The sequence below is a fragment of the Coturnix japonica genome, chromosome 14 (genome assembly GCF_054131305.1).
Source record: "Coturnix japonica strain WE chromosome 14, WE-NBRP24, whole genome shotgun sequence".
In the NCBI taxonomy this organism is placed as follows: domain Eukaryota; kingdom Metazoa; phylum Chordata; class Aves; order Galliformes; family Phasianidae; genus Coturnix; species Coturnix japonica.
Window position 1 is genome coordinate 16,688,935 of NC_140676.1, and position 16,364 is coordinate 16,705,298.

Below are 16,364 nucleotides of genomic sequence, written 5' to 3' on the forward strand. Positions count from 1 at the left end.
CCTCACCCCCGGGCCTGCAGGCCTCACCCCCGGGCCTGCAGGCCTCACCCGGCTCTGTCCTCTCTGCGCATGCGCAGACCGGAGGCGGACGCGCAGTAGCGGCATGGCGGCCGCTATGCTGAAGCACCGGCGTACGGCGCTGGAACGCGTCGAGAAGTTCGTGTCCGCCACCTACTTCACCGACTGCAACCTGCGGGGCAGGTGGGCCGCGGGAGGGGCCTCTCCTCCGGGTGCTGCCTTACCTCGGTGTATCCCTCTGAGCGGGGAGCACCGAGGCGCCTCAGTGCGTAGAAACCCGGCCTCGGGTGGGCGGCTGTTGTTCGTTCAGTGTGTGTGGAGCTGGGGATGGGGTGGGGGCCCTGTTTGCTTTATCCCCTTTCCTAAGCTCACACATCCCGGCCATTCTGCCCACAGACTCTATGGGGACAGCTGCCCGCCCACCTCGCTCTTCTGCTTCCAGACCCCACGGCGGATCCCTTACAGCGAGGCTGTCACACAGGAGTTCAGGCCGGCCCGAGTAGGGGACACCTTTGGGCCTACGTGAGTACGGGCTCTCTGTACCCACAGTGTCACCGTGTGCCCCTCCCTGCCGTGTGTGTTGGTGAGAGATGCCCTGATAGCCCTGTGTGCTGCCACTGGGGCTGAGAGTCATAGTAAGGGCTGTGCAGGTCCAATCCCAGGTGTAGGACCATCCACTTGCTCTTGTTGAGGCTCTTCACATTCCTCTCTGCCCAACTCAGCAGTCTGTCCGGTTCTTGCTGAATGGCAGCGTGGCCTTCTGGTGTGTCAGCCGCTACTCCCAGCTCTGTATCACCATATATCAAAGCAAGTCCTTTCTGATTTCATCTACCTTATAGATTGCTCAGAGGAGAGCTTCACCCTGCTCAGTTTGGCTGTCTGCCACATCTCTAACCCGTAGCACTGCCATGAGCCAGAGGTTCCTTGTGGTTAAAAAGCAGACAGGTCAGCAGCTTGCTGGAAGGGGAGGCCCAATGTATTTAAATGGGATAGGACTGCCCTGTGCAGGTGTTATGTTCTCCTTGAACTGATCCCAGGTCACTGACAGCCACACAGGGAGCTGGTTAAAGCATGTCTGTGCAGATAGATGGCTTTGTTGCACTGAGCACGCTGCACTTGTGTGGTGTCCCTGCTGTGCTTTGCCCACAGAGGTTCAGAGGGCGCAGAGCTTCTCTTTGGGAAGGTCTCAGCAATGGGTGAGGTGATGTGTGTTCTCTTCCAGTTGGGAGACCTGCTGGTTTAGGGTGGAGCTGAGCATCCCCCCAGCATGGGCAGGAAAGGAGGTGCACTTTGTCTGGGAGAGCGATGGTGAAGGCATGGTGTGGAGAGATGCCCAGCCAGTCCAGGTAAGGAGGGGCAGGTCGGGTGTATGGTAGCTATGCCAGGTACTCTGCTATCTTCAGAGCAGTTATCTCCCTCAGCCCTCTCTAATGGAGCAGTAGAAATCTCCTTCTGTTTGTTATATGTTCCTTAGAGTAACATCTACTTGTGTTGTTGGGGGGAAATAACACATGGACCAAAGGGAGAGAACCAGTAATAACTGGAGGACTAGACATTGTGGTCATGAAATAAAACATGAAGTGTATATAGCTGTGGTTCAGCCTTAAGAAATAAACCAAGGAATGTGGGACCACAGCCCAGGGCTGTCCAGCAGGGCTTTGAGATGTCCTGTCTGTCCAGCAGCTCTGTAAACCCTGCTGTCATGGGCTTGTGTAAATGTGGGTTAAATGTGCTGCCTTCCCCTTCAGGGTTTGACTAAGGAAGGAGAGAAGACCAGCTACATACTGACAAGCAGCCTGAAGGAGACAGAGCCCCACAGGTGAGTGGTCAGCTTGGCCAAACTCTGTGCTGCTGGGGGAGGTTGGTGGTGAAATAGCTAAAGCTGGGATGTGATACTCAAGCCTGCATCGGGGTATTCATTGTGTCTGTCTGAAGTTCAATTGGGCTAGTCCTGCTGTGGGGTAGAAGTGGACTTTCCCAGCTGAGTGCTTGTAATCTGCTTCCTGATGGTTTCCTTCTGGTCTCTGCAGTCTGACACTGTATGTGGAGCTGGCCTGCAATGGGCTTTTTGGGGCTGGCAAGGGCTCCATGATAGCTCCTCCAGACCCTGACAGGAGGTTCACCTTGAGCAAGGCTGAGTTGGTCATCTTCAACAGGGATGTCTATGAGCTGCTGGTGGATCTGGAAATACTGCTGGACATGGCCCAGGTCTGTGTGCTCATTCTCTTTCTTTTTCTCAGCATTTTTACCTTCTACAACTTCTGTGTTTTTATCCCCTTCTCCCATGTTCCAAGACCTGTCTCCTCCCACCAGGAGGCCCCAGATGAATATGTATTTGCTCCCACTGCTTTAGAATGACTGACACTGTGTGCAGTATGAGTAAACCAAACCAGGAGAAAACACAGGAGAAAACCTCCAGGTCCAAAACAGGGTCTGTGAGGACAGAACCCTCTGGTGTTGGGTGTATGTGTAACCTGGCTTTTATCTGTGTAGCAGGGATGTGGTGTCTGCCTGAAACTACTGGCAGCGTCAGGTGTTGGAAGGAGGTACCAGGTTCTCCCTGAGGCAGATGTATCCCTGCTGGTGCAGAGAGCCAGAGAGCTCAGAGTCAAACTGTGCTCTTACCTACCCTTAGCTCCTTGGGGAGGAAAACCAGAGGAGCTTCCAGGCCCTGTATGCTGCCAACCAGATTGTCAACGTGTGTGATGTTAAGGACCCATCCACCTTCCCTGCTGCCCATGAGCTGGCTGCAGCCATCTTCAGCCAGAGGAACGGCGAAAGCCAGCACACCATCCACGCCATGGGGCACTGCCACATTGACTCTGGTGAGAGCAGTACAGCTTTCCCTCTCTACTGGCCAAGATGTGGCCAAGTGCTGGCTGCCCTTGGGCTGCAGGTACCAATCCCCAAGGGAAGGGAGATGGTGCTACCACACAGCTGGTCTGATGGGGCTGTGAGACAGAGGGATGCGTGTCTGTCCCTGCAGCCTGGCTGTGGCCCTATGAGGAGACTATCCGGAAATGTGCTCGCAGTTGGGTCACGGTTATCCATCTGATGAAGCACAACCCAGAGCTCACCTTCGCCTGCTCCCAGGTGAGCCATCTCCCTCCTGAATTGGAGGGATGGGGTCATTGCAACCCTCAGGGGTCACTGCAGCCTGCAGCTCAGGATGGCCGGGCTGCAGCTCACCAGGGCTGGTTTTAGGGTTGCTGGGTAAGGGCTTTACCTGATGAATGCAGCAGTCTCTGAAAGCCAACAGAACTGCAGCCCAGTTTGCCTTTTGCATGGGAGGACTGAGGAATCTCCAGGGAGTTTTTGTAAGGGATTGTCTGGGCAGCCCTGAGGACTGGGAGTGGGGTGGTTTGCTTTGAGCAGCATGAAGAATTGATGCCAAGCTCACTAAGAAGCTCTTCTGCTTGTGCCATGCTGCTTCTCCAGCGTGACTCCAAATGAGACAGGGGTGACCAGGGTCCTGTGTGGTTACAGAGAGCAGGAACACTGGTGTGGAGTGGTGTGGTGGGACCTGGGGCTGATTTCTGTGCTCTGGCAGGCACAGCAATTCGAATGGGTGCGGAGCTGGTACCCTGGTCTCTACGCTCAGATTCAGGACTACGTGGCAAAGGGGCAGTTCATTCCTGTTGGAGGCACCTGGGTGGAAATGGTGAGAAGCACAGTGAGCCTGGCTCACCGCACCTTGTTGTCTCCCCTCTGCAGTGCCGAGCTGCGTTCAGATCCTTTGTGGGCAGGGTGTGGGAGTGGGCTGGAGGCTTCTCCAATGACTGGCTTGGCCTGTGTGTTGCAAGAGAGGATGCTGAGTCCTTGTGCTCTGCTCCCAGGATGGAAACCTGCCCAGCGGGGAGTCCATGGTGCGGCAGTTCCTTCAGGGCCAGCGGTTCTTCCAGGAGCAGTTTGGCCGGATCTGCTCAGAGGTACTTGCTCTTTTCCAGCCTACCTTCCTTCCACCTCTTGCTATGATAGGATTCCTCTCCAGTTTGCCTTCTGGATATAATTTTCAGGTGCCTCACATAGACTTGACTATTGCAACTAAAGCTGTGATGAGCCAATATCCAATCATCCTTATATCCTGTCAGTTAGCACAGGGTCAGGTCTTGATTTTATTATCTGCTAGTCTCTGGCAAGTGTCTGGAGTTGCTCTTTGTCTGGCACGTCTTGTCTCCCCTCTGCATTAAGGTTTTAGAGCCTGGATACCCTGAACAAACTCAGGCCAGCGTGACTGTTGTGTTTCTCTTCCTCTGCTCCCAGTTCTGGCTGCCAGACACATTTGGGTACTCAGCCCAGCTGCCCCAGCTGATGTGTGGCTGTGGGATCAAACGGTTCCTCACTCAGAAGCTCAGCTGGAACCTGGTCAACACCTTCCCAGTGAGTTGGGCTTCCCTTCTCCCTAGGGGTGGACATTGAGTTAGTGGAATCTGTCTGCAGGGCTGGACCCATTTGTTTCTCTGGCTTGTCTGCAGCATCACACCTTTTTTTGGGAAGGCATCGATGGATCCCGAGTGCTGACCCATTTTCCCCCTGGTGACTCCTATGGGATGCATGGGCGAGTGGAGGAGGTGAGTGAGCTTACCAAACCTGCATGTAAATTGCAATGCCAACCTCGTGGGGCCAGATCTGAGGCTCCTGGGAGGGGGCACTGTTGCAGGTGGGAGTGGGATTACTAGATGAAAGCCTTTAGTTAAGCTGATAGTTGCCTGCCTCTGTGATGTGCCCATGCCTGATTCTTGTGGTTTGGGTTGGAGAAGAGGGGCAAGGCTGACTTTCTTATGTGGAGGAAGGTGAGCTGGAGCTGGGTACCAGTGGACTTCAACTGTCCAAAATTCCTTCTAGATGCTGAAAACAGTGAAGAATAACAGGGACAAAGGACGTGTGAACCACAGTGCTGTCCTTTTTGGCTTTGGAGATGGAGGAGGTGGCCCCACGCAAAACATGTTGGACAGGATGAAGAGGATGAGTGATACAGATGGGCTGCCAAGGTGAGAGGACAGATCCTTCCCTGCCTCCTTGCACAGGCACAGAGCACTTGACACAGCCTCCGTGAGTTCCCATTGCTTCTACTGAAGCAGCTGTGTACACAGTGTGTAGATTAGACATAGGGCTGTTGGGCTTGACCTGGGGAAAAATGATTTAACAGCAGTTCAAGGTATCAAATAGCTGCTGCTCCTCAGCTAGCTTGCACCACACTACTCCATCTCCTGTCTGTAGTTTGTAGTATGGGAGGTTTTCAGAGCTGACTGTTTCTCCAGTTAGTGGTCTCCTTTCTCCAAGTGTGTCTCCAAATGTGGTCTGCATCTCTGGCCAGCCCAGAGTCCACCTGCACATCCCTTACTTCGTTGTTGGGGTTTTTGAAGCCTCGTTTCTGGAACTGATGCCCTTCTGGTGGGAATACCCCATTAGCTGTGTCATGCACTTCTCTCCTGGCTCAATGCTGGTTTGTACCTCTCTCCCACAGGGTTCAGATCTCCACTCCTAACCGTTTTTTCTCTGTTCTGGAGAAGGAGTCCTCACAACTGTGCACCTGGGTGGGAGAGCTCTTCCTCGAGCTGCACAATGGCACATATACCACCCAGGCCCAGGTGACTGCACATGTGGGATGAGGCAATGGGATCCTTCACACTCAGGGAAGGTGGCTGTTCTCAATTCTCTTTGCTCCTGCTCAGGTGGCTCCAGGGTTTGGGTAGTGTCCTTTTTGCCTCAGCTCTGGGAACCACCATGCAGCCTGCACTCCGAAAGGCAGATCTGCTGTTAGTCTTTAGTCAGACTTGCTTCCGGGGTGAGAAGGGAGTCAAGACACAGCAGACCCCCCTTTGGTTAATATCTTTCTATGTCCTGTGCTTTCGCAGGGCCCTGATAATTGCAGAGGAGGGATGAAGAGTTAGAAGAGCAGAAAAGTGAGTGGAGCCTAGCCTGGGGGTTAAGCGATGACCTGTGCTGGGTGTTATAAAGCTGAAAGCCAAGTTGATCTGTGGCCAAAAAAGGAAGCTAGTAATGGCAGCTCATGTCACCTACAAGTAACCAACCTTCCTGCACTGGATCTGTGCTTTTACTGCTTGTGTTAAAGATCTATTCCTGGCTACTGCTTTTCTAAGGATCTTCCTTTTCTTCCTGATTGGCACTAGATAAAGAAGGGGAATCGGGAGTGTGAGCGAATACTCCATGATGTGGAAGTACTTAGCTCCTTGGCTATGGCACAGGGTAGCACGTTCCAGTATCCTGCTGGCCAGCTGCAGGAGCTCTGGAGGTGAGGAAGTACATGAGCATGACTGCTGTGCAAACAATAATTATTCTATAAGCTGATGAGAACTTAATGGGAAAGAGTTTCAGTGTTTTGCGTATCCCATTGGGATCTTCAGACCTTCACTCCAAATCCTTTGGAAGCTCCAAACCTTTACTGCTGTGCTGCCTGGAAATTTCATCTCCAACCTATGCTGATCCTTGGCCAGTTTTGACTGCTCTGAACTCCTGCAATAATATATCTGGTAGTCCCAAGGGATTAAAAGAGTCAGCTCTTAATCCTTATGGTTGTGGTTTACTAAGATGACAGTTGACGTGTCCTGACGTAAGGGGATTTAAAGTGTGCTGTGCAAAAAATCTCCCCATTGTTTCCTAATGGGGGCATAGGGGACAGTTACTGAGTTTGTCCAACTTGCAAACAGGACTTGATAAGGTAAAACAAATCTCATGCTCTCCCCAGCTTCCTGATGTGGTTTCTTTTCTGTTCTAGGTTATTGCTGCTCAACCAGTTCCATGACGTACTGCCAGGCAGCTGTATCCAGCTCGTGGTCAAGGATGCCCTGCAATACTATGCAAGTGAGCAAGAAGTTGGGCTAGTAGGGCGCTTACTTACCTATTGGAACACCTTGAGTCCTGCCTGCTGCAGAGGTTTCGATTTCAGACTGCCAGGCAATATGGGTCAGAGCTGTGCGGCACGGTGTGTGCAGGCATGTGTCAGTAACTGGGCGAATTGAACCAGGAAATGAGCAAAACACACTGAGTTACTGACTTCTCTGCACCAGCAAAGGTGGGAGCTAAAGATTGCTTCTGTCTGCCCGCAGGCAGTTGCAATTCCTTACTTTTATATAGCTCAGCAGTTTTCCAATTGAACTGGCATAGCTCACTGTAATCTCGTAATGAGAAAGAAGAACAATCATAAACTTTGCTTAATAGATAATGGTAATTAATATTGAGAATAATTAGTAATTGTAGCTTGGAAGTTGTTAAAGTGTATGTACTTTGGACAAGAGCTCCAGAAGCTCTCCGATGTGAGAAACAACTGCTTGTCTGGGTCCAATTTGGGCTTCTTTTTGCTCAGAGATCCGCAGTGCTGGCACTCGCCTGCAGGAGGAAGCTGTGCAGTCCTTGTGTGGAGAACTGCTGCAGCTCAAGTCTGGGAGAGCTGAGAGCACTCTTGTGCTGAACACTTTGCCCTGGGAGCGGACAGAGGTGATCTCCAGGACTGGGACAGCTGGAACAGAGGCTTTAGGTATGTCTAAGCTGGAGGTAGGGTATGCATCAGGTTTGGCACAGACAGACAGCAAAGAATTACTCTGCCCCTCCCTATCATGGAGAGGGTTTACTTATTTGTCAAAATGCTTCTTAGGGCTGATCCTACTTCAGATTGTCCCTTAATGACAGATAAAGAGGAGAGTGTGAATGTGAGAGCACCAGGGCAACACAGCATAACTTAAGGATGGGTCTGGGGAAGATACTGAAACAAAACCTCTTTCCTTTCCAGCTCTGGTGACAGCTCCCAGCATGGGCTATGCTATAGTGAGGGAATCACTGCTGCCCCCTCAGCCTGTGGTAGTGATTAAACAGGTAAGCATAACTGTGTTTGTCCTCACATTCAGCTGCTTCAAAGGCTGACTGGGAAGAAACATAGGGGATCTATTTCTACAGCTGGGAGCTTCACACCCCCCTCAACTCCTGAAGGCATGAGTCTGTGAAATCTGTTTGTCCTTTTCTCCCAGGAGGATGGCTCCATTACCATGGAGAACGGGCTGATTGCAGTCTGCCTGGATACCATGGGGCGTCTGACCTCTCTTCGGCTGGTGCAGTCTGAGAGGTGAGTCTCTCGCCTGCTTCCTGCATCTGGGCACCTAAAACCCCTCTCAGACCTTCTTCTCATTGTGAGCCCTTCACCACTGCCACTTTTTAAGCTGCTTTTCTCTGTTCTGTCTTATTCCAGGGAGTCAGTTGCTGATGGCTGTCGTGCCAACCAGTTTGCACTCTTTGATGATGTTCCCCTATACTGGGATGCCTGGGATGTGATGGATTATCACTTGGAGACCAGGTAGAAAAGCACTGCCTGCAGCACTTAAGTTTCACTTTGCTTTGAATTTCGCACCTCCCTGTCAGTTTTAAGCTGTAACCAAACCTCTGCACCTCTCCTGGCTTGGGGTATTCACACTGTGGAAGTGAGCATCTGCTGTATGTGAGGCTGGACTTGGACTTGGGAGCCTGGATCTGCTGGGCTGGGACTAACTGTGCCTTTACCCCTGTCTGTAGGAAGCCAGTGACAGCTCTGCTGAAGCCTCTGGAAATCACCGTGGCAGGGGGCCTGCGGGGAAGTGCCAGCTTCTCCCTGAGGGTTGGAGAAAGCAGCACCCTAACGCAGGAGATCATCCTGGATGCCATGTGTCCATATATCTGCTTCAAGACCCAGGTGAGGCCAGTGGCTGCTGTGCTCCCTGGGGAGCGGAACCTTGGTTCTGTGTTTTATTCCCTACCTTGTCTCCTGCTCTGGGGGCCTTCACTGCATATTGTCCTCTGCAAAAGGTGAAGGTGGTCCCAGAATGAGGTCCTTTGAGGGACAAGGTGGAAGAAAGCAGTCAGTTCTGCTGCTTTCAGTCTTTAGTGGCTGTTGTATTGTACCTGGTACAGCCTGCTGGCTGCTGAACACCAGGGAAGGGTGATTGTAATTCCTGCCTGTCAGCCCATGACAGTGGCTTTCTGCTGTTGCATTTAGGTTGACTGGAAGGAATCTCACAAGTTCCTGAAGGTGGAGTTCCCCGTGCAGGTCCGGAGCACAAATGCTACCTATGAAATCCAATTTGGGCACCTGCAGAGGCCAACACACTGGAACACATCCTGGGACTGGGCCCGATTTGAGGTGAGAGGAGGTTTAGTCCCATGAGGAGCTGCTTTTCTCCCGGGCTCTGTGTGATGAATACATCCCTCGGTATCTCCTGCAGGTGTGGGCTCACAAGTGGATGGATCTCTCTGAGCATGGCTTCGGGGTGGCAGTGCTGAATGACTGTAAATATGGGGCATCAGCACACAGGAACGTCCTCAGCCTCTCATTGTGAGTGAGTGGGGTTGTGGTGAGGGTGGAGCTGTAGAAGTCATTTGTGCTTTCTGAGGTGTCTGTTTCAAGTCAGGGCAGCGTCTGGTCCTGAATGATCATAGTTAATAAGGAAATAGCCTGTTATTAGCCTAAGTGGGTGGCTGTCTTCTAAAACTTGTTGGCTGATGTAATTAAAATTGACTAAGATAATGTAATTCCTGTGGCATACACTCATAGGTAATGCCAGATGGCACAGAGCCACATTTGCACCAAGTAATTTTCTGTTGCTGGCCAAAACACACCCCAAAGAGGAGGCTTAAGGAGGGAAATGGAATGTCAGTGTTACATATGCATGCAAAGCTAAGAGAAATTACATATTTTATGTCTGTCAGCTAAAAGTTTCATAGGAAACCAGCATTCAGAGGTTGATTTTGGCTTCTGGGATTCTGTGTCTTGAGTCTGTTGCCAGAATCCACCTCAGGACCCAGACCCAAAGTAGCTGGGGGAGGAGGCAGTTGTTCTGCCAGTGCTCTGGGCTGTGGGTGACAGAAGATCCTGTAGAGAGTCCCACCTTACCCACCTCTTTCCTCAGGCTGAGAGCACCAAAGTCCCCTGATGCCACTGCAGATATTGCCCACCACCAGTTCACCTACGCTGTGATGCCTCACCAGGGTGAGTGATGAGCAGAGCTGGACGCTGTGAGGACACCCAGAGTAGAGGATTCTCCAGTGAGCCTTGGGTAGGCACAAGGTGCTCCCATCTCTCAGTGCATAGAGACTGACTGGAGGTTCTCATTTTGCAGGCTCCTTCCAGGACGCTGGTGTGATCCAGTGTGCCTACAACTTGAATTTCCCACTCCACGCAGTCCCGGACAGTTCTGCGCAGTGCCAGTCCTGGAGTGCCTTTTCTCTGAGCTCACCTGCAGTTGTTCTGGAGACTGTCAAGCAGGCAAGTCCCCCAGGAAGAAGCAGGGAGGTGAAGGGGGCAGTTTTGAAGCTGCTGTTGTTCAGTGTGGTCTGCTTTGTCCCCAGCACTGGGTGGCAGGCAGGTTTGGCTGAGTGGCTACAGTGACTCCTCTGTTCTTCATGTCAGAGCAGCTCAGTCGAGCTCATTTTGGTCTGGCTGAGGTATAGAGATGTAGGTTGGGACGTTCCCATCTCCTCTGTGTGAACTCATTTCTATGTTGTGTCTTCAAAGGCTGAGGACAGACCCGATGCTTTGGTGGTCCGGCTGTACGAGGCACATGGCAGCACAGTTGTCACTTGGCTCCGGACCTCCCTCCCCATTAAAGAAGCGATGCTGTAAGTGCACACAGGGTGTCTGAGCTGGGGCTCAGCTCAGTCACTTCAACTTCACCAACTGTCCTCCCCTAGATGTGACCTCCTGGAGCGACCGGCAGCCAAGGGCCACCTGCCACTGGAGCAGCAGGGCATGAAGCTTTCCTTCACTCCATTCCAAGTGCTCTCCATCCTCCTGGTTTTGAGGCAGTGATGCTGGTGCTATAATCACCTGAACCAACACTGGGAGCTCAAATCACAGCCTGATCAGGCTCCCCCAACGGCACATCCAGGTAACCTGATGGAAGTGCACTGTCACCTCTTGGAACTGAGCCTGGCCACTACTGCCCTCTTGCTGGGCTGGAGAGGAAGAAGGACCAAGCATTTTTGCCAACCACAGTCCAGTGGGGTTAGCCTTAGCACAATAAAGCAGGCACAGCAATTTCTACACAAAATACTTTTATTAAATCATCTAAAATCAGCTTTCTCAGTGATCCAGGCAGCAATTAAAAACAAAGGAAGAGGGAATATGATTTAAGGTGTAGGGAGCGATCAGAATCTGACATGATGGTCCCTCTGAGGAACTGATTCTAAAACCACCCCAAAGGGATAAGTAAGGCTATAAAAATAGTATTTAAGACCAGAAAGGGGGAGGAGCACCAGCCTGCCCCCATCCCTGAGGCTGCAATAGCAGTAATGCTGCAAGGAGCAAGTGCTACAAGCAGGCATGCCTGAAAGCAGCACCAGGCAGTCCAGGCCAGCGTTGTCTCCACAACAGACGCAGTGTCACACGTTTCCAAAGGCTGAGGTGCATGGAAGGCAGCGTGCAGTACTCACACTACAGGGGCTGCACCTGGAATGCAGGGAGGAAAACAAGAAGGCAGAAGGTAAGGGGGTGCCTGGCTTTGCCCTGCAGAGCCCTGCTTACTCTTCTTCCCTTTGCCACCCCTGCAGTCCAAAAGACCACCAGCCTCACCTCTTCCCTTGCGTGCTGATGTTCTTTTTGCTCTGACTGGAGCTTCTGGCTCAGATAAGGCTGGAGCAGCAGCCACTTTCTTCCTCCCACGGGCACGTCCCTTCTTTGACCCAACAGCCACTGCCTTCTCTTCCTCCTCCTTCACGGCTGGCTTTGGGGGCTTCTCTGCACCCCCAGAACGCCGTTTTGAGGCACGTGTTGTGACCTGGATGGACAGAACCAGGGCTTAGCAGCAGAAGGATACACATGAGGGGGGAACATGAGGATCCATTAATCACTTGGTGACTGTGGGAGCAGCCTGAGAGGGCAAAGGAACCAGCCTCTGGCTCCAGCAGCAGACTCGCCAGCCACAAAGCTTCATACCATGGAGGTTGGAGATTCAGGGTCTGCCTTCAGGTGAGCGTGTTTCTTGCGGGACTTCTGACCTGTGAGAGGACATGCCCAGGTTAGGGGGATGGGGGGGACAAGGGACACCATCCTGAGCAGTGAACTTGGGTGTAGGAAGGGCTCAAGGTGGTTCCCCTCCCTTCCCATCAGATACATTCTCAGAACACAGTAAGCCAAGAGTGGGTCTTGTGAGGAGGAGGGAGAACACTCACCTTTGGGAGCCATGGGGCCAGGCTCTCCCTGCAAGGAAGGTGACAGAGCAGTGACTGGGATAACTCCATCCCATAAAAGCACCCCGCAGCAGCTCCCAGCAGGAGCAATGAAACCCTTCTGCACCCCACAGCCAAGACAAGAATAGGCAAATAGTCCCCGCAAACCCAGAGGAACATGGTGCACTGCCTGTCTCTGAGCCTCTCCCTGCTCCTTCTCTAAGGCCCCATCATGGCACCTCACCCAGGAAGGAGGAAGAGTGCTGCCACACTCCTTGGTAACACCCAGCCCCTTTGGAGGAGCAGTAGGGAGAGGTACTCAGCCCCAAGCAAAGACCCCAGACTCCTACCTGGAACCATATGGTCCTGTTGTTGTGGTCCCGCATGGAGCTCATGCCAGGCACTAAGTAACACTGCAGCCAGTTCTTGAAGGCAGCGTAGTTATTCGAGTCAGAAGGGTCAAAGACATTTTTGTCTAGGAAGGAAGAGAGGGCAAAGAAATGGAGAGAAAGCTCTCTCCTGCCAGAGCCTGGGCCAGGGACCAGTGACTGCCAGGTCCTTGTCCCTCAGCTCCCTGCCCTGTAACCTCACCTGCTGTCACTACCTCCATGGGCACTGTGTGGCACAGCTCCAGGAGATCTGGGTTATCCCTCTTCAGCTTCAGCTTCTTACTCAGTGTCAGGGAAGAATTCTGCATGGACAGAGAAGTCACCTGCCAGCTACCCCACAGGGATCTCTTCATCCCCAAACCAACCAAACCCCGTATCCTCCCTCAGCCTCTCACCAGGGCAATGCCAACACACAGACCACGTTGCAGGCTGTGAGTTGTGTACCACCAGCACAGCTACAGGCACATGGAAAAGGGGCAGCACACAGGAGCACAAGCAGTTTGCTAAAAAGAAGCCTCAGGTTGTGTTTTGCTGTTGTTTTTTTTTAAGCTTCCTGAAAACAGCCACCCACTTTCCCCTGGGGCCACAAGATTACAATACACAGACAGCAAATCAGCCACAGGTTCAGCTGCAGCCTTCCCTAGAGGTTTCAAGCTTGCATGATATTTGCTTTCCTCACCACCTCCTCTTCACCCTCTTGACCTGAAGGCACATGTCTGAGGAGTTGTTATAGCTTGTTGCCAAGGCTGTGTGCAATTGCACACCATGTGTGTGCTGTTATGGAACAGCTGTGCTCACTTGCCGCACCATTAGAAGAGCAGGCATGCTCTGACATGGGTGTTTATGGCAAGGACAACAACAGGCTTGGTTAGATTGACCCCAAGCTGCAAGTTACAAAAGGAAAGTGCCTGCTGTTATGCTGAGAAACCTGAGTGGCAGCTGGATGATGGCAGCAGGAAGGGTTCAATCAATTACACCCCAAAACCTGGCCAAACCAATAAACACCTCCTGACAGCAGCAGGGATGGAGGCAAGGGGCTGTGTGAACTCTATGAGAGCCTTGTGACAACATACTGCCCCACCACAGCATGATACCAAATGTGAACTGAAACTGGCCCAAACCCTGGGCCACCACTGCTGAGCTCAAATCCAAATCCATAATGGCATTGAAGAGCAGGGGCCGCCAGGCTTAAGCAAAGCAGCCTGGAAAGCACCACGCATCCTCCACCTTTACCTCCTCACCTGCACCTGATGTTTCATGGCTTCCAGCACAGTCCGAGCCTTTTCAAAAGGAGGGATCTTCGCCCTGAGAGAGTCCATCTGTTATACCCAAGCTTGACACAGCCTTAAGCCTTCACATTTTGCTTTGGAAGAGGCTGGACGCAGCGTAGTTTCAGCTGATGGGGCTGCAGGGACTCAGGGACACGGCAGCTCACCTGTACAGGATCTCAGCACGGAGATAATTACCGATCCCATTGAAATACTTCTGGTTTAACAGCGCCTCGCAGATGGGCTTGTCGAAAGCCTTATCCTCCAGGTTGCTCAGCACGTTCTCCCTGTATCACAGCACGGGACATGCACGGGGCCGCCTCACCCGCTACCCAGCCTCCCTTCTACCCCCATCACAACGATGTGAGGCCGGGCTGCTCACCTGAAGGCCGGGTACTCCAGCAGGACGCAGGGCCCACGCTCTGCCTGCCAGGCCTCCCCCAGCCTCCATGTGCCGAAGCGCCGCGGATCCACGAAGCAGAGGGCGCGGGGGGGGGTTTCACGGGTGACGAACCGCAGATGAGCGTGGCGGGGCAGCTCGGAGGCCTCGCACAGCCGGAACGAGCCCGACATCCCGAAGCGGAACACCAGGGCCTGCTCGGGGCCGGCACGCAGCGGCTCCAGCCGCAGCCGCAGCTCCTTGCCGCGGGACTCGGCCGTCACCTTGTAGGCCTCGCTGCTGAACGGCACCTCCGGGCCGCGGCCCACGGCCGAGCGCTGCACGCCGCCCTGGAACAGCAGCTCACCGCACGCCTCGTTGATGAAGCGGGCGGCCAGGTGCAGCTCGGGGCACTCGGGCATCGCGGTACAGACACCGACACACCGAGGCCGTTCTGTGCCGGGTAGGACCCATGGCCCGGACACACGCCCCGCCCAGCTCCCACCGGCTCCGCCTCCATCCCATAAACCCGGCTGTGCTCGGGCTGCGCGGCCCGCGGGGAGGAAGAGGCCGACACAGCTCGGGCTTCGCTCCGTCACTTTATTAGCGCACCCCGCACGCTGTGCCAGCACCGCGGCCTCACAGGAGGGTCGTCATCAGCGCCTGGGCCTGCTTCAGCTCTGCGGGGTGGAGGGGCTGTGTGACACCGAGCGTCCTTCTGAGGGCCCTAAACAAAGGGCTGGGCCTCCCTCAGCCCCCAGCTGCACCCCCTCACCTGCCAGCAGCACCCGGAACTTGTCGGCCGACACGGCCACGGGCACGGCCTCGGGCTCCCCGTGCTCCCGATGCTTCACACGCAGCAGCAGATGCACCAGAGGTTCCCCCACGTCCTGCAGCTCACTGGAGCTCAGTGTATAATCCACCCTCCACGACACACCATCCAGGCGGCTCACTGCAGTGTAGTGTCAGCATCAGGCCCTGTCCCATAGCTCAGCACAAAGCCAACGCATCACTCTCGGATGGGAAGAGACCCCCCCCGTCCCCCCAGCCCTGCATGCCAGTGGTATGAGTGGCACACTCACATCGGAGGCTGCCAGCCCTGAGGCTGTCCTGCAGGGAGCTCTGCTTCTCCTCATAGGAGCGACACAACCCTGTGGCATGTTCTGCCCGAGAAGGAAGATGGGACAAACAGTGAGCACCCAGTGCTGCCAGCTCCTGCCCTGCAACAGCCAAACCCCAGCAGGGAGCAAAGAGAGCAAAGCTCAGCCAGCCAGGGGTCACCCATACCCCACCTTTGGGCAGCCCCAGCTGCTGCAACTCGCTGGACAACGATTCACCATCCACGTTGTGCTTGGCTGCGTTGGAGAGGATGAAGTCGAGCACAGCAATTGCAGCCTTCACATCACCCGACTCTATGGGGAGGAGGGGGCTCAACCCAGGGGCAGACAGACCCCTGGGGGGGGGGCTGCCTCCTGCAGGGCTCCCAGCAGCAGGACAAGGAATGGGGCTCACCCAGCTTGGCGTCCGACGTCAGCTTCAGGATCTTCTCATACTGTGGGACAGAAGCACGTGTTAATTATACACTAACGTGCCTCTTTCGTTCGTATTTGGTTCTAACGCTAGAACCAAAGCCTTGGAGCTCGCACGGTTCCCAATGTGAACACTCACGTCGATGTTGTCCCCCAGCAGCTCCCGCAGCACCTGAGCGCAGATCAGCTTCAGCTTCACCGAGGACTGCGGGGAGAATCACGCTCAGCGCCGCACCCTCAGCGCGGCCCGGCGCCGTGAACGGACGGGGTTCGGGAAGGGAAAGCACTTAACGATTCGGGCCAGCACGCTGATCTCAGCCAGCACCCAATCGGGGCAGTCCAGATCCCCGCAGAACCGGAACCGCTAAGGAAGGAAGGAGGGAGCGCTCAGAGCCCGGCGAAGCACCGCGCCGCCCCCAGGTGCCCCCGGTTCCCCCGGTTCCCCCGCTCCGTTCCCACCATGGTTCCACCGCTCCGGTACCGACACCGCGACCCGGAACCGATACCGGAACCACGCCCACAAAGCCCCGCCCACCGCTTTCCCGCGCTGTTTGGGCTTTACGCCGCAGTCCCCACCCAGGTCCGCACTATTCCCGCGCCCGCCAGGAGGAGGCGCGCCGCGCTTCCGTCT

General features: G+C 54.2%; 3 protein-coding genes across 11 annotated transcripts; 1 reads left to right on the plus strand and 2 right to left on the minus strand.

The window, feature by feature from the left end:
- The first annotated feature begins 73 nt into the window (after positions 1–73).
- MAN2C1 (mannosidase alpha class 2C member 1) lies at positions 74–11,077 on the plus strand. Of its 8 annotated transcripts, XM_015872596.3 has the most exons (26): positions 74–201; positions 415–540; positions 1,241–1,364; positions 1,767–1,837; positions 2,049–2,226; positions 2,654–2,843; positions 3,005–3,111; positions 3,569–3,679; positions 3,855–3,947; positions 4,282–4,398; positions 4,494–4,589; positions 4,864–5,009; positions 5,486–5,609; positions 6,153–6,274; positions 6,758–6,843; positions 7,346–7,516; positions 7,769–7,851; positions 8,004–8,098; positions 8,222–8,326; positions 8,542–8,698; positions 9,002–9,145; positions 9,228–9,337; positions 9,912–9,991; positions 10,122–10,267; positions 10,517–10,620; positions 10,693–11,077. In XM_015872596.3, exons 1-26 carry the CDS (start codon positions 104–106, stop codon positions 10,808–10,810), a joined length of 3,102 nt encoding a protein of 1,033 aa, XP_015728082.1. In that variant the 5' UTR covers positions 74–103; the 3' UTR covers positions 10,811–11,077. The 8 variants fall into 8 exon arrangements, 7 of the variants coding, with proteins under 7 accessions (XP_015728082.1, XP_085372009.1, XP_085372014.1 ...); XM_085515883.1 differs by lacking the exon at positions 3,005–3,111; XM_085515885.1 differs by lacking the exons at positions 74–201; positions 415–540; positions 1,241–1,364; positions 1,767–1,837; positions 3,569–3,679 and having other exon boundaries at positions 3,733–3,947.
- Positions 11,039–14,706, minus strand: NEIL1 (nei like DNA glycosylase 1). Of its 2 annotated transcripts, XM_015872609.3 has the most exons (9): positions 14,208–14,706; positions 13,993–14,112; positions 13,799–13,862; positions 12,760–12,859; positions 12,519–12,643; positions 12,172–12,199; positions 11,936–11,997; positions 11,573–11,777; positions 11,039–11,449 (listed from the first exon to the last, which is right to left on the minus strand). In XM_015872609.3, the coding sequence occupies exons 1-9, from the start codon at positions 14,624–14,626 to the stop codon at positions 11,430–11,432; spliced, it is 1,143 nt and encodes a 380-aa protein (XP_015728095.1). In that variant the 5' UTR covers positions 14,627–14,706; the 3' UTR covers positions 11,039–11,429. The 2 variants fall into 2 exon arrangements, 1 of the variants encoding a protein (XP_015728095.1); XR_014934441.1 differs by lacking the exon at positions 12,172–12,199.
- Positions 14,707–14,790: 84 nt separating this feature from the next.
- On the minus strand, positions 14,791–16,228 carry COMMD4 (COMM domain containing 4). Its single transcript, XM_015872613.3, has 8 exons — positions 16,193–16,228; positions 16,026–16,097; positions 15,873–15,938; positions 15,717–15,756; positions 15,497–15,616; positions 15,287–15,367; positions 14,980–15,156; positions 14,791–14,884 (listed from the first exon to the last, which is right to left on the minus strand). Exons 1-8 carry the CDS (start codon positions 16,193–16,195, stop codon positions 14,844–14,846), a joined length of 600 nt encoding a protein of 199 aa, XP_015728099.1. The 5' UTR covers positions 16,196–16,228; the 3' UTR covers positions 14,791–14,843.
- Between the last annotated feature and the right edge of the window lie 136 nt (positions 16,229–16,364).